Genomic DNA, 24,739 nt, shown 5'->3' with positions numbered 1-24,739 from the left:
AATGTAATTAATTAAATAAGTACTTCATTAATCGCTAATAATTAAATAACTCGTGAATTTTTATCCGATTTACTTAACATTTGAGTGTCCCCAAAACGTTGGAGCAAAACGTTGCAACAACGAAAGTGAAACGTTGTAGCGACGTTGTGGAAACGTCAGCAAAACCCAACATTTAAATGTTCCCAAAACGTTGGAGCAAAACGTTGCAACAACGAAAGTGAAACGTTGTGGCGACGTTGTGGAAACGTCAGCAAAACACAACATTTGAATGTTCCCAAAACGTTGGAGCAAAACGTTGCAACAACGAAAGTGAAATGTTGTGGCGACGTTGTGGAAACGTCAGCAAAACACAACATTTGAATGTTCCCAAAACGTTGGAGCAAAACGTTGCAACAACGAAAGTGAAACGTTGTGGCGACGTTGTGGAAACGTCAGCAAAACCCAACATTTAAATGTTCCCAAAACGTTGGAGCAAAACGTTGCAACAACGAAAGTGAAACGTTGTGGCGACGTTGTGGAAACGTCAGCAAAACCCAACATTTAAATGTTCCCAAAACGTTGGAGCAAAACGTTGCAACAACGAAAGTGAAACGTTGTGGCGACGTTGTGGAAACGTCAGCAAAACACAACATTTGAATGTTCCCAAAACGTTCCAACAACAAGTTCCAACAACAAGTTCCAACAGCAAGTTCCAACAACAAGTTCCAACAACAAGTTCCAACAACAAGTTCCAACAACAATTTCCAACAGCAAGTTCCAACAGCAAGTTCCAACAACAAGTTCCAACAACAAGTTCCAACAACAATTTCCAACAGCAAGTTCCAACAGCAAGTTCCAACAGCAAGTTCCAACAACAAGTTCCAACAACAAGTTCCAACAACAATTTCCAACAGCAAGTTCCAACAGCAAGTTCCAACAACAAGTTCCAACAACAAGTTCCAACAACAAGTTCCAACAGCAAGTTCCAACAGCAAGTTCCAACAACAAGTTCCAACAACAAGTTCCAACAACAATTTCCAACAGCAAGTTCCAACAGCAAGTTCCAACAACAAGTTCCAACAACAAGTTCCAACAACAATTTCCAACAGCAAGTTCCAACAGCAAGTTCCAACAACAAGTTCCAACAACAATTTCCAACAGCAAGTTCCAACAGCAAGTTCCAACAACAAGTTCCAACAACAAGTTCCAACAACAAGTTCCAACAACAATTTCCAACAGCAAGTACCAACAGCAAGTTCCAACAGCAAGTTCCAACAACAAGTTCCAACAACAAGTTCCAACAACAAGTTCCAACAACAAGTTCCAACAGCAAGTTCCAACAGCAAGTTCCAACAACAAGTTGAGGGTTCACACAAACTGGTTAACCAAATAATACAGAATTATTATTATTATTATTATTATTATGTTTCAAAAGCACTTGTTCACCAATTTCCCCAAATTTCAGCTTCCTAGCTCAAAGGATGGCTAAGATATCGCCCAGACGAACAAACACACAACTAGAACGACGCTCGGTAGAGAGCATATCTCTGCCTTGGTGAACAGTTTATGTTTTGTATCCCACTGATAGGCCGGATCTGGATTCGGACCTGAACCAAAATGTAATCGGCGTGTTCTTGTCACCTCCCCAACTCATCAGCACGCCAGGTTCATTCACTCATCCATAACTTTTTTTTTTTTAATATATGAATAATATTAAAATAATAACATTAATAAGTATATTATGTTAAATATAATGTTTATCGCTTTTCACCCGATCTCTTGATGGTGAAGAATCACTTTAAACAATTCTCGTAGCCGGATTCGCACCTGGGTCTTCACCAAAATCCAATCATTTCGTCCGTGTCACCCATGCTATCTGTCTGACAAATTTCGTCAAAAAAACAAACAACAGCACTGGTTTTGTTTCCTGGAAGCTTCCTGCAAAACGCTTTGCTTCTCGCAAAACGTCCGCCAATGGGAACTAAAGGGAGGGGAGGGAGAAGGAGCGGGAGCAAGAGACAGGGTGCCGGAATGGACATGAGGGACAATGAGGGACAGTGAGGGAGTGTTGGTATGCAATTTTCATCCAATTGCCATCTTTCACAATAATTCTGGACCGGCATGAGGTGGGGTATTCTGTCATGAATTTATTTGTTGATCGAACGAGTTTTAGACATGGCGGGAAAACTGAAAAAAAAATTCTCTCCTCCACCCTCGTTTTTTTTTTTTTTTTTTTTTTTTTTTTTTTTACTTTGGACCCACGGCTTTCGTCCTACACAATTCCGTTTAATTTGTCTAAATCCGACCAGTCGTTCCAAAGATATAAGCCGTTTTGTCGCAATACCATCAATTGGAATGAGGCAAAAATATATATATATAAATATAATTCCATTTCCTGGCTCCCTGTCGCACGCCGAGCAAGTCGAGTGCTTTGAACAAGTGCAAAAAAAAACTACTTTACACGTGTACGGGTGTGTAAACGAGTGTACCGGCCTTACACGTCTTGGAAGCAAATGGTCGCATGGTGCACGCATGCTCCGTTTGCTCCCAGGTCACAGTAAGGCCTTTAATGACCAGCGCCGACCTGGTGCATTTTATTTAGACAGCACAAAAAATACGTATTTACAGAAATCATTTAGAAAAACACGAATAATAGGTACAATCGTTTATCGAAGTACCATTCGTGACTTCATATCATCTATATCGCGGCATCGGTGCGCAAGGAACCCCCAGGACCACCTCCTCCCCCATGTATGTACAAAACTATTTCCAAGTTCGTAAATCATATTGGACAAAAACAAGCCACACTCACCTTTTAAAGACTTGTTTGTACAATTGATGTCAGCGGTGCCTCCAAATTGTAGGGGAAGTAGTGGGGGAGACTCAAGACTCCAATGACCGGACACAGGTTTTACAAAAGGTCTGGTTTATTAACTGGTTCTTCACTTCATTCCAATTACCAAATAATACCGCTTAATTCAATGGACCAGGTTAACTCTTTTCGCATGGTCCTTCTCGTTCGGCCGATGTTCCTCCGCCACTCCCGTCGGGCAGAGGGTCTGATGATGAGTCCTCGTCCGTTCCGTCGGTCAGAGCTTCTGCTCACAAGTTCCCTTGACTCAACGTTTGCTCTCGTTTATATGGACAAACTGGACTTAATCCCCTGTCCGCTGAACGTTAATCCTTTCTCCGCTAATGCCCCGAGGTCATGCATGCACCAAGTCCTGGCATCAGCTCGCTCCCCTCCTGCTGTGAGTTCCGTTTACCAAACGATAGGGGGGTGCTCCAGCCAGGGGCTGTGACCAGGTGGACAAGAGATTACCATGTTCGGGCACATTCCTTACACTCATTTACGAACTCGTCTTTCACAGAGTTTGCAGGTAAAATGTATCTGCTTCATTACCAGTGTTAATTAATAAGTTACCAGTGCCAATTAATAAGTTACACTGAGTTACACTTCCACACAGCCTTCGTTGCTGCTCTACGTTCATTACCCATGTCTCGCTCCCATAAATCATAACACTTCTCACACATGCAGCATACACCTTTCCCTTCAGCTTCAGCGACACTCTCCTCCTCATCAGCACGCCACTCAGTTCCCGAAACTTCTTCCATGCACATCTCACTCGAGCAACCGTTGCCGAGTCTGATCCACCTTCTCCATTCAGCATGTCTCCGAGGTAGCAAAATGTTTTCACACCTTCCAGCTTCACGCCGTCTCCAAGATCCAACTCAACATTTCCTCCATCTGCAGCTCCCTCTGTGCACACCTTACATTTGAATGTAGCTGCCACACTGGTAAATGACTCTCTCAGACCACTACATTTTTGATGAACCCACTCAGCGCACATTGTACATTGAATGGAGTTCACTCCGACACCCTTCCTGCACACAGCACACGGCCACTTCCCAGTTCTTTCCACCTCACCACATGCTTTACCACTTGCCATCACCTTCGTCTTTCCGATATTCACCTTCAGACCTTTTGTCTCCATACATTCCTTCCACTTGTTCATCTTTTCCTTCAGTCCATCCATACTTTCCGCAATCAACACCAGATCATCTGCATACACCAACTCCCATGGTAAACCCTCCTTTACGTTCTGAGCCAGCACCTCCATCACAGCTACAAATAGTAGTGGACTTAGTACCGACCCCTGATGCACTCCCACCTTCACCTCAAACTCACCACTGTTCCCGTCCTTTGTCCTTACAGCTGTGTGCGCTCTTTTGTACATTGCCATCACTACTCTGATCAACCATTCCTCCACTCCTAACTTCCTCAATGCCCATGTCAATACTTTGCGTGGAACCCTATCGAATGCTTTCTCCAGATCAACAAACCCAAAAAACAACTTCTTCCTCTTCTCCATGTACTTCTCCTGCAACTGCCTCACAATGAAAAGCGCATCTGTCGTTCCTCTTACTGGCATAAATCCAAACTGCATTTCGTCGCTCTTCACTTTCTTCCTTATCCTCCTCTCCAAACACCCTTCCCAAACACCCTGTGTGTCCTTTGCAGGTATCCTTGAAAAAGGGTGATTCTGTATGGGTGAAGGAAATTCAACCACCGGAGAAGTGGTTGGTAAAATTACCCAGTGAAGAGGAAATAAGCATACACAGCTTGTTTCTTTATCTTTCGACACCAGATCCACACAGCATAGAGCTTGTCAAAGGGTATGTTTCACATACTTCGACACATCGAGACCAAGAATGTAAATTGATTTATATTCTTGCCATTTTAGCTTTATTGCATGAAAATTGGTGGCTATCAAAAAGTTGACCATTATATTTGACGAGCAAGAATTATTTATTTGTTACCTCTGCCACCAAAGGTGGATGGAGGTTATGTTTTCACCCCTGTCTGTTTGTCTGCGAACAGGATATCTCAAAAGTTGTGGATGGATTCGTGACAGAGGTAGTGGATGTGACAAGGACGAAATGATTAGATTTTGATGCAGATCTGAATTCGGATCCGGCTAGTAGAATTTTTAAAGTGGTTCTTCACCATCAGGAGACAGGGCCAAAACCAATACACAGCAAAATACCTCAAGTTATGGACCGATTTGGACGAAATTTGGTGGAGAGTTTGTGTGTTTGCCATCACGAATTGATTCGATTCTAGTGAAGATCTGAATATGGATTCAGATATAATAATAATTTAATTTTTTAAGTGATTCTTCACCATTGGGAGACGGGGCCAAAAATGATATTTTGCACGATATCTCAAAAAGTTATGGACGGAGTTGGACAAAATTTGGTGGAGAGTTTGTGTGCTTGACAAGGACGAATTGTTTCGATTTTAGTGAAGATCTAAATATGGATTCAGATACAATGATTATTTAATTTTTGAAGTGATTCTCCACCATTGGGGGATATGGCCCAAAACGATATTTTGCACGATATCTCAAAAAGTTATGGATGGATTTGGACGAAACCTGGTGGAGATTTGTGTGTGTGACAAGGACGAATTGATTCGATTTTGGTGAAGATCTGAATATGGATTCATCTCCAAGAATTTTTTCTTTTTAAAGTGATTCTTCTCCATTGAGAGATGGGGTGAAAAGCGATATGTAACATGACATTTCAAAAGGTTGTGGACACGTTATAACGAAACTTGGTGGATCAGTTGATTGGGTGACAAGAACAAGCCGATTAGATTTTGTTTCAGGTCCGAATCCAGATCCGGCCTATCAGTGGGATTCAAAACAAAATGTTCATTCAGCCTGGTGGAGGTATGCTCTCTCCCAAGTGATATTCTAGTTTATTTGTTTAATCATTCATTTCTTTAAGTTAGAGCTATTAAGCCACATCCATTCACTTATCCACTATAACTGGACATTGAAGCCAGGTGTTGGCTTAACGGTTAAGATCTTTGGCTTGAGATATTGGGGTCCTGAGTTCAAGCCCCTGTCCTGCCGTTGAATTAACACCAAGTGGGTTGACTCAGCCAGTTTTACTTCCAAGGTCGGCAAAATGAGTACCATCTGATTGGTATTAGGCGGCGTTGCATCAGCGGCGCAGCCGCACCCCCAGAAAATGATCACAGGCTGCATACGCACCACCACTGCATGCTAACTCAGCAACAGCAAACTTGGAGTTTCTCATAATTCCTGATAAGTATTGCGCTACAAAAGCAAAGTTGTACACAATAAATGAAAAGGGAATTTGTTGCTTCCAAAACATTATGTTGACGAAGCAGACAGTTTCCTGTAAGAAGGCCACTGCACAGACATCTCCACAGGCCACAGCTGAGATGGAGCCCTCTAACATTTATTTCCGATCCATTGATCCAGAGTTGTTTATTTCTTGGATCAGTTTCCACGCAGCTTTTATAATGGGATATGTGGAAATTTCAAAAAGCCCTTTGACTAATCTGGGTCAAAGGACAGGAAGTAAACGTGGTACATGCTTCCTCCATGAATATGCTTTGTTGGTATGCATGGCTATCCATCATCATGCCCCATCTGGCTTTATCTCCATTTCCATAAAATTAATTTGTATAATTGTTTTGCAAGTAAACAAGTCTTCTTTCAGGAAAAGTTTATAATTGAAAAAGCTGTACTTGCAAGTTGGTAGGGCGGGTATTTCGGCGAGAATTCACTCGCCCTGTTCACTGCAGATGTTGAAGTGAAGAAGAAACTTCAAAATCGCCACGTGACTTCAACCGTTGGAAGGCTGAATTTGTTTGTTGACCAATCTGGGTGTTCCGTGACGATTGCAGACGACATGGGAGAGATGTCATAACCAAGCCTCACGTCTGTGACAAATTAAATCGCAAAACTCTCCCATTTTGTTGAGAGATGGTGATTCAACACTTTCCCAAATGGATTCCTTTACACCATGAGCAAAGCACTTTATTTCTCTGTCTAAGATGACCACTTGACTGTTATCAAAGCTGTGACCATGCAGGTTCAAGTGCGCATGCACAGCAGAGTTCAAAGCCTCTTCATGAGCTGGACGACGATGTTGGTTCGTCTTCGTCAACTCTGTATGCATTTTCGATAGTGGCCACAGCTTTGATAAGTCAAGTGGTCAACTTTTACTGATGTATTTCAACAGGATGAATCATTACAAACTGTATCGATTTCAACCTCTTCTTTGTGTATTGTGTTCAATTGTCCATTAATCATGATGAAAAGGGAATATCCTAAAAGCTCTGAATCAACTTTTGCCAATTTGAATGTGCAATAAATTGGTGCAATCGAATGAGTGCTGGTTGTAATTGCTGTATGCTATGCAGTAGAAGTGATTATGTTATAATCCAATTTTATAATTAAATTAAGTTATACAGTATTTGAATTGTTGGTGTTGAAATTAGTGTGATTGGAAATGGTGAAATTTGTCTACAAAGGAACTTATTTTAATTGGTCGGTATTCAAATTATCAAGTTGACTACAGCTGCCAGATAAAGTTATTGACAATCCACCAAACAATTAACAATGAGTTGACTTTAACTTTTATTTTACTATCTGTATTATAATTGTATCATTAGTAATTCGAGACAAATATGGATTTAAGATTGGAAAATAATTTTAAACCTCGTCAAATGTGCATTTACTAATGCAAGGTCTTCTTTTTTTTTGCTGAAATGTTACTTTTATCATGAAAGTTTGTGGCATTTTGTTTCTTCGGGTGTATATGGCTCAAGGAGGGTCTTACGTATGTGTGTGTGTGTATATATATATATATATATATATATATATATATATATATATATATATATATATCTCTACACATACATACATACATACATATACACACACACACACACACACACACACACACATACATCACATGCCGGAAGGACAGAGATCGAGATTAGGAGGCGTCAGTATATTTTTGTTTGTGTGGATTTTGAAAACCTTAGCAAATGATTGCGGATTTAAACCTCATGGAATCACACATTAAAGTCTGGTATGATTATCTCATTGCAAAATGTATGCACAGAAAAACATTGCGTTGGATTAAGACCATTTTGCAAACAAGAATATTGTTGTGGATTTGGGAATTGTTGTGGTTTTGTATTGTTGTAAGGGTAATGCATTCTTGTAAATATCTCCGTTTTGTGTGTAAAGGTCAAAGGTCGTCCTCCTAGTTAAGCCATATACATACACGTAGCAAATCATATATCTCTCTCTTTTAGTTATCTCCTTATTCTATGTAGTTTAAGGCTGTGTTTCCCAATAGTCGACTCTGCATGGCATCAAATGAAATAAGATTAGGTCCCTCCGAAGCCCCCATGGCATCTTCGAAGCGCCAGTAACTTTGGGTGGGGTTAATGGCATCACCATCGCAATTCGCATTGCCAACTGCATTCGCCGTCCATTATGCACGAGGTCATCTCGGAGCAGAAGGTGGGAGGAGTCAGCCCAGCGCCAGGAACAAGGCGTGGCCTTGCCAACGCCTCCTCTAGGGGCGGGATCGGTGAGCCCTCGCGACCAATCAAGGCCGAGGCGAGCTCACCGATGGGCGTGTCCTGGAGGCCGGCGGCTTGATCGCCCCAGGCGCAATATAAGCGCACGCGCAAGATCTTTGAGTGAGCGAGACAGCAAGCCATTTGTGAAAGAGAGAGAGGCGTCAGAGTTGGCAGTCCACCGAAAGTGCGTAAGAGTTCAGCAGAGGATTGAGGGAGTCAAAGGAGCGAGGGAGCAGGAAGGTAGTTGCTGTAAGGAAGGCGCTTGAGTTGGTGAAGAGAGACGTGCAACCTGCGGGAGTACGAGTGAGGGAGACGCTGTTGCCAACCAGCCTTGCCACAACGGGCTCCAACGCATTGCTGGGAGCATCCCGGCGGTGTGGACCAGAGGGCGGAGAGCCGGCGGCTGCTCGCTCCCGGCCCGGTCGTCCTACCATCCCACCTGAACCTTCCTCTCCTTCCAGCCATTCATCCCTATCATCATCCCCCGTGTATGTCTGATTGTTCGTCCGTCTTCTGTGCTGTCCTGGGGTTTAAGTAAGACTGTTTATAGGTAAGCTAGTATTTGCACTGTGTCTTCTTACTCCTTCTGTCTTTATTTTCTTATTCTTCCTCCTTCCTTGGTTCCTTTGATTTGTGTAAATATTAGTAATAAATTCCATTTGTATTTCCTACCTTCATTCTTCTTCTTCTTCATGCTAGTCCGGTCGTTTTTGTGATTTCCCTCATTGAAAACCTGTGGCGCGATTTCGGCCAACGTTCCAGGATCGGGTTTAGTCTTTGGTAAGGGCTCGAACGTCGTGTTGCTAACACCGCTCGGCAATCATAACATCTGAAAACGGGGTTCGAGCAGGAGTCCCTCCCTTGCTCGCGGTCAGGAGTGGCACTCAGGTCCTTGGGACTTTTTGTAGACCAAATACCCTGGCTGCTCCCAACCGGGAGGAGCGTTGGGACCCTCAGGACTCACGTCGGTCAGTCGCGGGCAAGGGGACTAATCCCCCCTTCTTAAGGGGAAAAAGGCCGACGGAGGGATCCGCAACAATATATTGAAAATAAAATGTCAGATGTTTTATAAGTTGCACAGATATTCTTGATGACTAAAATAACATGTATCATAATTCTGACAGAGTGGGCATAATATAATAACCAGGGTGAAATGATTCTCTTTTCAGACTGGAAGAACTGTTAACGAGCGTCAAGAACAGGCAAGAGGGCCTGGAAGAAAAACTAAAAGCTCGTCTCCAGGAGCTGCAGGGAATGAATGTGAAAGGCAAGACAACTAATTAACATGAGCTGTCCACCATACATACAGTTATGATAATGTTGTTGGTTTAAACAAAATGTTATTGCTGTGGTGGGCAAAATATTTTCCAAAGGAATTGTCATACCAGGCCAGGGTTTGGTTTATCTGCTTTTGTTTGAGAGAACAAAAACTGCAGATTTAATGAAAAATAATTATTTGCCTTTTTGCTATTCTTTGGGCCGGACAGCTCAAGTAGGGTTCATGCTCATTATATTATTGAACTACTATATTCCTGACTTGTTAAATTTTTCTAATTTCATTAGGCTTTATGCCATTAGTATTCCATGCAAACATAGAGTTTACTTCTTTCTCTGCTTGTGCTCATCGGGCTATCTAACATACTATTATGCAGATGTTTAAAGGGCCACAGACACAGAAAATCATGTTTGGTTTAATTAATAGATATTGCCTCACTTAACACTTAATCATCCTTTTTTTTGAATAAATATCACTCGATTGGCCCCGCCACCCCAAAAACGGCGATTTGATTGCTCATGTGACTGGCTACGTCATCGAGGGAATTTTTGTTGCTGCTGGTAGTTTTTAGCTGGTAGTGGAGTCCCGCCCGAAAATCGTGATGTTCATTCATGATGTCACCTGTGTGATGTAATCAAGGGAAAGGTTTCTCAGCACGCAATGATAACTGCCTGACCAAGAATCTTCTGATAGTCAAAATCATTATTAAAAACTACCAGCAGCAACAAAAATTCCCTCGATGATGTAGCCAGTCACATGAGCAATCAAATCGCCGTTTTTTGGGTGGTGGGGCCAATCGAGTGATATTTATTCAAAAAAAAAGGACGATTAAGTGTTAAGTGAAGCAATATCTATTAATTAAACCAAACATGATTTTCTGTGTCTGTGGCCCTTAAAGAGGCAATTAAATTGACCAAAGTGTGTTGCATTATACCCTGAACAAGTCACATGCTCACCATTTCAGGCGGGTGGACATTGGATTACCTGCCATGCTTAATATGGAACCTCTCACCTCTGTGATCACCAATTTTCTGTTTCTGACAATTCAATTTCTGATAACCAATTCCTGCCTGTGAACTCGTAATGCATTTTTAAGCGGCGAAGCTGCTTCAATATTTGGCTATATCCTTCCTTCCATCTGTCCATAAAAAATGAAAAAGAACATTTCTAACCCACCATGTTTAATTCTAAAGGGTTCCAAAGTGTAATTCTAGAAGGGATTAAGGGTGTTTTTAACGGGTTATAAATGGTAATTCTGAAGGGTTTCGTTGATTTCTAGGCTTTGCCTATTTCATATTTAAAATGCGAAACTGAACCGCTTCCTTTGAATACGAGTGCGATTTTTCTTTTACATTTTCGATTGTGAGACAGATCTAATTAGAAGACACGATGCATAGAAGAAGTGAGGGGTTAGAAATAACGAACATAGCAGTCATTGAATGATTGAGTTTTTTTAAATGTACATGCTGATGTATCAAACTTTGACCAATTAGCAGATTTCTGCTTTTTATAGCAAAACTAGTCAAGATGAAGTTAAATAATCAAGGTTGCCGCAATATGGTCTCCTCTCCTTTCACCATACCCTACTCCTTCACCCTGACAGCATGCAAATAGAGGACAGGAATGTTTGTGGGTGAATTCATATTGTTACGTTTGTGGGGGTAAACAATGGAATACCTGACGAAAGTTCAGAATGTGTAGGTTTTAGTATGAACCGTGTGATGTGAAGAAGACCCATCTTGATGCACATAAGTAGGCCGTCTGTTCGGGTAAGACGGTTTGCATGTCGCCATAAGGGGCGTGGCTTTGTGCTAATTAATTATAGGGCTTAAAAATGAATTCCCCAGTGTGTAATTTGCCGCCTGTGATCTTCCCTCTGTCTTTACTACAATTAAAAGCCAGCCAAACAAGAACAGCAATGTAATGGACTCATTTGCTCACAACGCCTCCATGGCCGACAGAAACCAGCACATTTGCCAATCGACAAGTAAACCCCGACGTCATCCAAACATTCCCAAACAGAGATTAGACTCCGCCCCCCAATGACTCGTGACGGGGAGGCCATGCCCCGAGCTTCGTGACTGGTTAAGAAGCCATGGAGTGATGAACAGAGCTCGGTGATTGGACAAAGTGTGACGTCAGTGGTGGAACATTCGAGAGCAAGAAGAATCCATCTTGGTCTCTTTGTGCTGGCGGTTGTTGGAGGCGGTTGCATTCCTTCTTCTGGTCCTTGCGTTCGCGAAAGGCGGTCACATTTTGGTTTGTGAGCATTGGTGGAGCAAGTTCGGAGCCTGTGTGGACCTGGTGCAGAGGAGGAGTGGTGTGGAAAACTTATATCGTGAGGAGGGGGCGTTGCCAACGGTTTGTGGAGCTTGCAGCATTTCGGACGGAGTGGAGAGCGCGAGGGGACCGCTGGCTCGAATTACCTCACATTTGTGGTGTGGTGAAAACGTGTCTCGGTGCTATCTTGAGCAGGTCTGAGCGTAGCCATTTTGCTGACCGACCAGACCTGTGACGTCCATCAAGCCCTCGTTGAGAACGGAGCTAAGTGGCTGCACGACACAAACATTTTTTCTTTTATTTTACTTTTGTTTTTGCCTTGTTCGTATCTGAGTCGGAATGGAGGGACACTCACTTAGGAAATTTAGTTTACCTTACCTTTCGTTGTTCCCTTGCATTGTTTTAATCAACCCATTATCTGTTGCATGTTACATTGTGTTCTGTCTCATTTATTTGTGGTGGGTTCGAGCAAGCCCAGTGAACTCCGTGCAGGTAAGCCCTTGCTACCGTCTACCCCGTGCATGTCACGACCGCCAAGTTGGGTATACGCCTCGGAGTAAAGCTCGTTTCGTTCATTCATCCTCTTTGAGTGTTATCCTGGGGACACGACAATATAGTCATTTTAACAATAAATGGAAAAAGTAATTTTCAAAAATGATTTTTTCCCGCTTTATGTATGTTTTGAATAACTACTTGTGCTTTTCCATAATCATTTATACCTGACATTTCTGTGTACTTCATTTTGCAAAAGCAAAATTTACAGGGCAAACTGCAGTTTCAAGCATTAACCTTAAACCCCTTGAACACCCACTGATGAACAGAAATGGTGGAGGAACAAAAGGCACAAACCCTTATATCAGAGTTTGAAGAAATCTTCTACATCTTGGATACACATCAGATGATCTGGCAGGGTCAGCTACATCATCCACTTGACCGAAAATACCCACAAGCAGACTGCAGAGGACGCCTTGAAAAATTTGAGGTGAGCTGATACTTGTGGCGAAAACAGATGTAATATTTTTGCTTTGACACAAAAACACACTGTTATTAACATTTTCTGAAATGTTTGGTTATGTGAAACTGTTGTGTTTCAGAGCAAGCAAATGGTTGACGAGGCTTAAGTTTTGTGGTCAATTAACGAACTAACTCGGTTTTTTTAACCAAACACGTGAGCAAACTTATTCCTCATTAGAGGAAATGACCTATCCCCTCTGGGACGATGTGATCACACTCGTACTGAAGTGTCAAAGCAACATTGATGGAAATGTATAGTCCAAGGGATATCACCATTTTTTCACATCTTTACATGTAATCGGCAATTCCATGGCTATTCACATTACATTTTTGATGTATCGAGGCCCCTATTGGTATTGTAGCGACCCATGGGTTCCCCAAAGCTCGAGACCAGCAACAGAATCTCCTGGCCCAAGCCGGTGACGTAACCGGCGGCCAAACCGCGGCGCCGAGGTTACAATCCTTTGCACCTGTCGGTCACATGACCACCAAAGCGTGCCTCGCCTGAGAGGCGTGGCTTTGGTTCTGATGTATGCTTTTTGGTTTGGATATATATATGCGAACCCGATAAACGGGCTTGCAGAGTTCCCGAGATGATTATTCAATAAACATCTTCTCGGACGAGTTTGTGTCTTGTCCGTCACTTCGTCCGTCTCAAGCAGGAGCGCTGCTCCTTCATTATCATAATTTCCTCACTTAAGTGTTTGAATTATTTGTTTGCTGACAGTAGTTCCATTATACCCAGACCTAACTCACCACACAAGGAGAATTCAGAGATTTACACAATACACACACACACACACATTTCCATATAGTATATATATATATATATATATATATATATATATATATATATATATATGTATGTATGTATGTATGTATGTATGTACAGTGCATTCAGAAAGTATTCAGACCCCTTCACTTTTTCACATTTTGTTATGTTGCAGCCTTATGCTGAAATAGTTCAAATTCATTTTTTCCCTCATCAATCTACACTCAATACTCCATAATGACAAAGAGAAAACAGGATTTTAGAAAGTTTTGCAAATTTATTAAAAAGAAAAAACTGAAATATCGCATTGACATCAGTATTCATACCCTTTGCTGTGACACTTGAAATTTAGCTCAGGTGCCTCCCATTTCTCTTGATCATCTTTGAGATGTTTCTACACCTTGATTGGAGTCCACCTGTGGTAAATTCAATTGATTGGACATGATTTGGAAAGGCACACACCTGTCTATATAAGATCTCACAGCTGACAATGCATATCAGAGCAAAAACCAAGCCATGAGGTCGAAGGAACTGCCTGCAGAGCTCAGAGACAGGATTGTGTCGATGTGCAGATCTGGGGAAGCCCACAAAAAAATTTCTGCTGCATTGAAGGTTCCCAAGAGCACAGTGGCCTCTATAATTCTTAAATGAAAGAAGTTTGGAACAACCAGGACTCTTCCTCGAGCTGGCTGCCCGGCCAAACTGAGCAATCAGCGGAGAAGGGCCTTGATAAGAGAGGTGACCAAGAACCCGATGGTCACTCCGGCTGAGCTCCAGAGATCCTGTGTGGAGATGGGAGATACTTCCAGAAGGACAACCATCACTGCAACACTCCACCGATCTGAGCTTTATGGCAGAGTGGCCAGACGGAAGCCTCTCCTCAGTGAAAGACACATGAAAGCCCGCTTGGAGTTTGCAAAAAAACATCGAAAGGACTCTCAGACTGAGAAACATGATTCTGTGGTCTGATGGAACCAAGATTGAACTGTTTGGCTTGATTTCAAATTGTTTGGAGATCTTTTTAAATCCCTTCCCAGACTCGTAGGTATCTATAACCTTCTTTCTGAAGGCCTCAGAGAGCTCTTTTGATCTAGGCATGGTGACGCTGCACAATTCAACAACAAAGAGCAAACCAAACTAAATGTCGGAGGTTTAAATAAGACAGGTTCCTCCAAGATCCTCTCTAACGATGTTGTAATCATTTGCACCTGAGCTGGTGCACCTGATTCTAATTTTAGGTATTTAAAGTAGTGATAAATGTAGGGGTGTACTTACTTTATCCACATGTGAAATTTGCATTTATGTTTATTTAAATTATACAATGGACTACAAAATGTAAATGTTTCATGATATTTGTTATATTATATCACCTTTATCTATCAATATTGTTGAAATGAAGATCAAATAGCTCTATGTTGAAATATGTTGAAAAAGTCAAAACTTTACATGGGGTGTCCTAAGTCCTTACTTGGATGAGGCTAGGTGCACTGTGATTGGCTCCTGGCAAGATTATCATGTCGGCTTATTAAAAGGTGATATTCAAAATCTGATTTAATATGTTTACAATCAGAACTTTTGGCCTAAATAATTATGTCGAAATCTAGATTGGAATTGGAAAACAATTCAGAATTATTTTTTTTAAACCTGATATATCATTAAATAATGCACTCCATGGGACATGAGGCAAAACTGCCCCAAACAGAAGTATTATATTCACAACCGCCATGATTTCCCCATAACTTTTCTCATCGATGTGAAAAAGACCACCTTTAGAAAAACAAACAACAAAAAAAAAAAACCACCTTTAGAGGCCATTTTTCCCCGCAAGCAGGGCTTGGCCTTTTTCGGGGACCGTGGTTGTTGTTGTTTTTTTTGGGTCCCCTTTTTGAAGCAATGTTTTACAGCCGGATGCCCTTCCTGCCGCCAACCCTTTTTGTCGCCTTTTTACGACAAACAGGGAATTACCAGTGAACTGGTACTCAATTAGCCGACCTTGGAAGGATGACAGGCTGAGTCAACCCCCCTGGCGTTAATTCAGCGATCGACCGGGATTCGAACCCAGGATCCTAGGATCCTAAGCTGGCACCCGAGCCGCTAGCCCAACACCAGGCTATGTGGAATGTGAAAAAGATGTGGAAAATGTGAAAACAATGTGAAAAACAACGTGAAAACGATGTGAAAAAGACCAACAGCGACAATTAAAGCATCATCAAATGCCGAAAGGTTGCAGCCCATCGGTGCATTCTGAGGAACATAGTTTGTGTCGGCTTCAAACCTTCCGGTGTATAAGATAACTCCTTTATGGCCCAGTGGAATTGGAATCGATCCAAGCTATATAAACACTGTGTATTTATATATGCACACGAGCAGTAGCAATGGTTTGTCTTCATTACATAACCCGAGTTGTTATTTTTTCGATGCATCAAGCAATCAAGCCAGCGTTCTGTGCCTATACACCGCCCATGCTAATCTTCATCCTGATGAAGCAGCACTTAAACGGAAGGAAGAAATCCCACCGAACTTTTTGACCCGTTCATGTTTAGAATCTCATTTCCACCTGTTCCCGTTTCCCATTCCATTATTGCAAATAATTCATCAGATATAATCCATAACTTTGTGTGTATAATCCTTTGTATTTGTTGAGATTTTACATTTTGTGTCAACTTTTGTTGCTCTCCTGAACGTCATTGTCTGTTCTGTGTTCTTGCTCTTCCACGAGCCTTGATGATATTTAAAAAATAAAAAATCCAGTATTCTTTTATTATGCATCTCTAAATTCATATTTCTTGCTTTTTAGTAATGTTGTGCCACAAGTGCGTAAGATCGCCTTCCATGAAGCGACTGTTATTGATACGGGTCCCAACTTAGTGTTTCTTAGCATGTCCGCACATTACGACATCTTCTTTCACTGGCAATGTATTTTGCTCCCAAAAATGTTCTGCACCTTCACCCGATTATCTACCGGTGGAAAGGTAATCATCGATTTACTTGGTTGAAAAAAAACGTTGGCATGGTTCCGCATTCAGTTTGAATGCACGTGAATATGAGTGGGGAAGACAGGGGGGCAGAGGGGGTTGAGGGATAAGGAGGGGACTGGGCGAGAGAGAGGGGAGTGGGGGAGATAGAGTAGGGGAGGGAATGGGGGAGCTAGAAAGAGTGGGGGATGGAGGAGAGAGGGGAGGGTGATTCCATGCTAGCTCTTCTTCTTGTGTGTATATATATATATATATATATATATATATATATATATATATATATACACCAGTGGGATCGGCTTGCCATGTTTGCCTTGGGTTTCACATTTGCATGTTTGAGCCCACAGAAATTGGAGGAAAATTTCACACACATTTGCTCTTTAATGGTGCATTTTTCATATACGTATGCAAAGGGAAAAATTAAATTATGATGACATGGAGTAATAGTTCTCAGTTTACAAGATTTTAGTTTAGTTTCCCTTCATTTACAAACCATGTACCATTTCAGGTGATGAAGTTTTTATTCACAGGTTAAACAGTGGAGTTTTCCTTGTTTATTCATATTTGTTTGTCTGGCATGTTTTTACCTGCAGATAAGTGAAGAGGCTGTGCAAGATGTGAACGAGAGATTTGTACAAGCAAAAGACGAGGCAAAATCTTTCATAGACATTGGAAATGAATTTCCTTGCAAATCCAAATTAATTGATCTTCTTGAAGAAACCACCTCTAAGTTGGACACCGTGGAACGAATGAGGGATGACTACGGGAAAAAGTATATCTTCTTGATGAAAAAGTCTAAGTTTAAGCTAGATTGGTAGAATGCTGTAATCACATTTTCAATTATATTTGTTTTGCCGGACGTTAAAAGCAGTACTTTGGGATAGTCAATTGCACTTTTGATGAAGTGGCTGGGTAATGTACGTACACAATTTTGATTATGCTTCCTTTGTAAAGCTAATGCATGAGAAGAGCAACTCTCCTTCTGTCAGCAAAACTAAATCCTTAATCATATATTCCATTATCTTAAGGAGTTGAACTTGGAATATAAGTTCTGAATGCAAGTGCAGTACTTTAGAAAGTTAGTTGTACGCAGGCTCAAACTTAGTGTCAGGACTCATCCTTTGACTCGGAATCGGCGTGACAGAACTTGACTCTGTCAACTAAGCCGGTTCAGCAGGCAAACCAGGAGAAAGTTCCACATTTTTAGCCGCGTCGCAGACGCTGCTAATAGAGTGCCCTCTGCTGTTGTTGTTGTTGTTCTTCTTCTTGTTCTTCTTCTTCTTGTTCTTCTTGTTCTTGCAGAGAAGACAAAACCTCAAAGCTCCACCCATTCTGGGAACCATAGCTCCACCCATTTTGGGAGAGGCTTCATATAAACAAATATCCACCATTTTATTAACTCGCATAGCTTTGAGGCCTGTTTTGTCGGCCCGTGGTGTCTTCCTCTCTCACACAGTTTTATTTCAAATCAAATTCGATATACCATTTCATTTTTCACAGTCGCTAACATAGTTTTAGACTCGGTTGAAAAAAAACGGGAAGAAAAATCCGATGAAAGTTGCCCTTTATAGAACGAAATGAATTCTCAAAGGCCTGTAACTTCAAGTCCATTGAGATTTTTTTTTTTTAAATCGCGGCATGGTCAGTCATACACCGCCCGAAATAACAGATGGGAAAATGCCGAGATATATATATTTTGTTTAAATCGCGGCATGGTCAGTCATACACCGCCCGAAATAACAGACGGGAAAATGCTGAGATATATTAAAAATTCGTCCATTTGATGACAATCGTCACGATGAAATATTTAATTTATACGTCGTCACAATAATGTGGAGAGAGGAGCATAGCTTCGTTCACGTGTCGCCACACACGGGAAATTGCCGAGATATATATTTTTTTAAATCGTGGCATGGTCAGTCATACACTGCCTGAAATAACAGACGGGAAAATGCCGAGATATATTAAAAATTCGTCGCCACACACGGGAAATTGCCGAGATATATTTTCACTTTGCACAAAAATAACATCAAGTAATCGAATCAATAGGAATGTCCTGTGCCTATAACATCGACGTTATAGGCACAGCTGCATCTAGGCATTGTGTAACATCGACGCGGCTTTTGTTTTAATTAAAACTTTTTGTACTTGTTTTCTGTTTATTTGCAAAACAAGAAAGGTTAAAAAAAATAGCTGTTAATGATTTTAGAGAAATTGCTGGGGACCTTGTGAAAATGGTTTGGATAACGAATGTGTTTGATATTAATTATTTAATTACCTGTACATAACATTATCACTATCGTCAGGTCAAGCATGAGTCTTATTTCCATGATGTTCATATCCATACAGCAATAACTAAATTCACACAGTGATAATTGCAATTGCATCACAATAAAATGCTCTCATTCCAAACCTTTGTTAACCACCCCACTTCCACCATCTTGTAGTTTTTATTTTAACCTTCTCCCCACAGGCTTAAAGCAAGCCACTCCCTGGAAGGAAAACTGAAGGAAGTGGCTGATGATCTGTTACCAATTGAAACTAGCCTTCTGGAGGAGCACACCGTGCCAGTCAGTTCTAAATCAACCTTTGAACGTAGAAAAGAATTTCAGGTAACAGACACATTTCACCATCTTCCATTATTTCCACAAATGGGCCAGGACTTATCCTTCGATTGCTTTTTCTTTTTTCATTTTCTTCTCTTGTATCTCTTCTGCTTTTAGTTTCTCTCTTTCTTCATTGATATGTCTATGGAGTCATTAATTTTTACAAAAAAAAATCCTTTTGCTCAAGGAAAACGAAATATGGAAGCATATTGAATTTTTAAATGATGATTTGTGATAACTATGAAAAAGAAATCAGAAAGTCTTTATTTTGTTCATTATTATTTATTCTTTATCCTTCCATTGTCTGAACAGACACAATGCTGAATATTGTATTAAACGGTTATTACCTCCGCCATCGAAGGTGGATGGAGGTTGTGTTTTTTAACCCTGTCTGTCTGTCCGTTTATGAACAGTATATCTCAAAAAAGTGTGGATCGATTTGGACGAAATTTGGTGGTGAGGTTGTGGAGGTGACGAGGACAAAATGGTTAGATTTTCGTGAAGATCCGGATCTGGATTTGAGGTTTTTGAAGTGAAGCTCCACCATTGAGAGATCGGGAAAAAAACTATTTATACCACGATATCCCAAAAAGTTGTGGATGAATGTGACGAAACTTGGTGGACAGGTTGCATATGTGACAAGGAAGGTTTGATTCAATTTTGGTGAAGATTCGAATCCGGATCCAAATCAGAGAATTTTTCAAGTGAATCTTTACTGTTGAGTGTCAGGGCTCAAACCAATATATAGCACAATATCTCAAAAAGTTATGGATGGATTCGGACGCAACTTTGTGGACAGGCTGTGTGTGTGACGATAACGAATTGATTCGATTTTGGTGAACATCCAAACACAAATCTGGATATGAAAGATTTAATATTATTTTTAAGTGATTCTTCACCATTGAGTGATGGGGCCAAAACGATATATATATATATATAGCATGATATTTCAAAAAGTTGTGGATGGATTCGGACGCAACTTTGTGGACAGGCTGTGTGTGTGACGATAACGAATTGATTCGATTTTGGTGAACATCCAAACACAAATCTGGATATGAAAGATTTAATATTATTTTTAAGTGATTCTTCACCATTGAGTGAAGGGGCCAAAACGATATATAGCATGATATTTCAAAAAGTTGTGGATGGATTCGGACGCAACTTTGTGGACAGGCTGTGTGTGTGACGATAACGAATTGATTCGATTTTGGTGAACATCCAAACACAAATCTGGATATGAAAGATTTAATATCATTTTAAAGTGATTCTTCACCATTGAGTGATGGGGCCAAAACGATATATATATATAGCATGATATTTCAAAAAGTTGTGGATGACGTGACAAAACAAGGTGGATGAATTGGTTTGGTGACAAGAACAAGCCGATTAGATTTTGGTTCAGATCTGGACGATCAATGGGATGCAAAACGTAAACTGTTCAACCTGGCAGAGGTATGCACTCTAGCGAGTGCCGTTCTATTCAATAACTTTATTCATTGTAAACATGCTTTCAAATCGACCAATGCAATGAAATCTTATTAACAAAGAATACAAAGTCGATATTTTTCCTCCACAATGTTGGCATACATGTATAGAAATTTTAATGCAAAGTTGGTATTGGTATTCCATTCAAAATGTATTTCAATCAAGGTTTTTTGATATACATATTCGATGCTCGTGGAAGAACTAGCACACTAAACAGATCATGACATAACAAGATGCAAAAGGAACAGTAGATAGAAGGGGGAAACACCAACAGTAGAGTTTAAGGCCTAGATTGAGGGAGACTTTGACAAACAAATGGTGTGGGGTAGAATGGAGGACAAGAGAGGATACATTGGGTGGACAAGATGGAAACAGAAGGAAACTCCAACAAGGGGAAATTGGAAATTGGGGTGGGGGTGGAGGGGGTCTTTCCATGATCCATGATCCATGATCCATGATCCAAATCCATGATCTTTCCTACCCTCGTTACCGTAAGAGGAAACGAGGGTAGGAAAGATCATGGATTTCGGATTGGGATGGTCTGAGATGCTGGTGAACAGCTGTCTTGTAGACCGGGAGGGAAGAGTGAGATTGAAGAGGAGGTGGAAGTTGGGGCCACAGGTGGGATGAAAAAACAGGAGAAAACAAGGAAAAAAAACTGAGTGGATGTGAACACTGAACAGTGATCCTGGACATAGGTCGTTTCACCAGAAGAGGGTTGATGGTGAACTGTGTGTGCCCTGCAGAAACCTGGGGGAGGGGGTAAAGTATGGAAAGAGCAGAGGGTTCAAGACCAGAAGTGAGGCAATAGAAGACAGAGAGACCCCGGACCTGTCTGTGATGGTGAAGTGATAGGCTCATAGACTCAACTTTATCGTGGGAGATTCCAATAATCTTGAAGGCCTTGGTTTCCAAGTTGAGCAAAATGTGAGGCAGGAAATCCAGCCCAGAGGGGAAAGCAGTACTCCAAGCTGCAGATTAGGGCCTTTTAGGTGGATAGGAGTGTCAAGGAAGGACTTTGTACGATGGAGCGGCTGGCTTTGGAGGCCAAATTTGAAATATGACTTGCCCAAAAAAGATCTTGGCTGATGGTGAGACCCAGGGGTTTCAATGACTGAGGTGCCTCTAGAAGTTTGTTAAGAAAGTAGATTGGGGCACTGGGGGGTTAAGGAGGGGGTGCTTTTCCACACGATGGTTTTGGAGAGAGATCGTGCGTAAGAGATTTCCCAGGATTGAAAGACATATTCCAAGTGTTTGACCATCTATGATTGTGTCATGGTCTGAACAGAAGGAAGAGGCTGCAGCCTGCCTGCCTGCCTGAAGGATGAGGGATATCACGGCACAAGGTCGAGTCATCAGCAAATAGATAAAGGGGATTTTACAGAGTCAGAGAGATTGTTTATGAAGACCAGGAATAGGACTGGGCTTATAACACTGCTTTGGGCACTCCGACAGTGAGAGGAGATGAGAGGATTCCATTGAGAGTCACACGTTGCCTACAAGGGTGGAGGAAGGCAGTACGCCATGTGTGGAGTTAGGCTTGGATTGGATGCCATAGGCAGAGAGTTTGGAGAGCAAGGCAGGATGCCAGACTGCATCGAAAGCATGACATATGTCTGTAGAGATGACCCTGATCTGATATCTAACATTGAGCGCCTCCATCCATTGTTGGATGTGTTGAAGCAGCATGTCCAAAGTGGAGTGACCTTGTCAGATCAAATTGGTGATCTGAGATGAGATTGTTGGAGAAAAGGAAGGATTTCATATGAACTGCGATGATGGATTCCATGACCTTGCTGCTGATTGGAAGTAAGCAGATGGGACTGTAGTTAAGGGGATTCGTTTTTGCACCTTTTATGTAGGGCACACAAAACTGCACATACATTACACTACCTTTGGTACAAGATAAGATATGGATAACCTGAAGATGTGCACTCACCTCTGAGCTGTCTAGCGTGTGTTCAAATCTGAACCCAGCTATAAACTCTCAATATGGTGCCTTGCATACAGGGCCAGGCTTCATGATCTGACTGCATATCTTAAACTGTCCATCGGAAGGACCTTAATCCGGCTGCCAGCACTGATCATTGGTGAATGTTAAAGATTCCATGGTCTTCTGTGAAGATTAGTTGAATTATTGTTAGCACCCTGAACAAATTCCAGACTCATACAAAAACGGACTCACAGGAAGGCAATGGCAAACCCCCAGTAAAAATGTTACCAATAAACTGACTCAGCTACAACAATGCTCTTTCAATCGGGCGGTGCATTTATGATGACAAATGATGATGACGATGATTCATAATAATATATACTGCACATGAAAGATTGCTTGTTTTCAATTACATAAACTGTTCACATTTTCCCCATAGAGAGTTCTTGAAAATGTTGGCATAATTACTAACCAGTGAGTTTTTTGTTTTTTTAAATCCTGGTCTACGCATACATATACACATACATACTTTTATTTTCATTATTTTCTGTTGGCAGGAAATGGGAAATAAGCTGAAGGACAGCAAAGTAAAGCTGGACGATGCAAGCTCACTGCTGCAAGACTCATTGGCGGCCCAATTGCAACTGGCAGCATATGGTGTGGGAGCTTGCTTGGATGCTGGTAGACAGGAATCCAGACTAGAGAGTCTTTTCTTACGGCAGGCCGAAGCAACGAGGCAGTCGGCATTCAGGTGTTTGCTCTCTATCCAACATTTGTTTTTCTTAGACCATAGAGTTATGTATATGTTCCGCACAGCCATCATATGACATTCATATGACATGTGACATATGTCATCAACATCAACCCTCAACAGCTTCTCACAAACTACATGCACATCTCCAATAACAGCATTATATAATTATCTGCATTTGTGATCGCTTACTCTAAGTCGAAGTTGATAAAAAAGAAAAGTAGGAAAGACAACTGAAGCTGCAAGAAGTCCCTGAAATTATATCGGAGCTTCTTATACTGATGCAGAAATGAAATATTGGAGCTTCTAATACTTTTAGCTCGGCCTACCTAAGACAATAGTCTGGAGACAGCGATGTCGGGATTGTTATGTGATGGCAATACTGTTCGCTCCTCTTCAAACCAACATCATCCCTACCTTGTTTAGGACCTGTTTTAGACTGTATTTTATCATCCCTACATTGCCTTTTCAATTTAGCAAAAATATTTTTTTATTCATTTCTTTCTGTAATTTTTTACAATGTGGAATTACACAATGTTATGGTACTCAGAGGATACCCATATACCCAATCTTGGAGCAAAAGTGCCAAGATATCTTCGCCAGCAATGTCAAACAGTGCATGGGTTCCTATATTGTCAGGAAACCCTGACTGTATCTTGCAGCTCTGTCTTATTGCTAATTTGTCAAAGAGTAATGTCTTCATCCAGCCTCAGGCCACACGAGGACCTGCACTTAGAAATGCCCAAAATAACTGATGTGGTTTCCGTCCAACCAAAAGGGCGAGGACAGAGGGGAGTGGCGGAGCCTCTCGAGGAATTTATACACAGCCGGACACGTGAAACACTCTCGTGGTTTTTACTATTTTGCCTACTTCAAGTGTCAATAAAACTTATTATACACTCGAACTGCAAATGCCCTCGATAAACTACGACAAGAGTACGAAAAGATACTCCAACGTTTGTTCTGCATCAGTGGGTGGGGCCGACATTTTTTTAGCCGCGTCATCCATGCGTTAGTACGTCGCGTCGACAGTGCCAGTGCACTCTCTGATAATCGTTTTGTAAAATTAACTTCAATGAAGAACTTTATCAAGACAAGATATAAGTATTTATCTGTAGTATCCAAATCATGGGTCTGGAAAATCAGAAGACCTCGGTAATACTTGAGTAGATTCTCGCCAGACAAAAATACACTCACTATAAATCATCAGAAAGACGTCAGTCAAACACACTGTACACGTGAAACGCTT

General features: G+C 41.4%; 1 protein-coding gene across 1 annotated transcript in view; it reads left to right on the top strand.

Moving 5' to 3' along the window:
• The window catches only part of LOC137431444 (periplakin), a 135,082-nt gene that overhangs the window by 90,478 nt on the left and 19,865 nt on the right, over nt 1–24,739 (top strand). The window contains exons 12-17 of the mRNA XM_068122769.2: nt 4,502–4,656; nt 9,568–9,665; nt 12,776–12,936; nt 17,309–17,487; nt 19,189–19,327; nt 23,297–23,490. Coding sequence (XP_067978870.2) covers nt 4,502–4,656; nt 9,568–9,665; nt 12,776–12,936; nt 17,309–17,487; nt 19,189–19,327; nt 23,297–23,490 — 926 coding nt within the window. The remainder of the gene's footprint in view (nt 1–4,501; nt 4,657–9,567; nt 9,666–12,775; nt 12,937–17,308; nt 17,488–19,188; nt 19,328–23,296; nt 23,491–24,739) is intronic.

The sequence above is a fragment of the Myxine glutinosa genome, chromosome 1 (assembly GCF_964187855.1).
Source record: "Myxine glutinosa chromosome 1, kmMyxGlut1.1, whole genome shotgun sequence".
Lineage (NCBI taxonomy): Eukaryota > Metazoa > Chordata > Myxini > Myxiniformes > Myxinidae > Myxine > Myxine glutinosa.
Note: the sequence above shows the minus strand (reverse complement) of the source record. Positions and strands in the feature narration are given on the sequence as shown.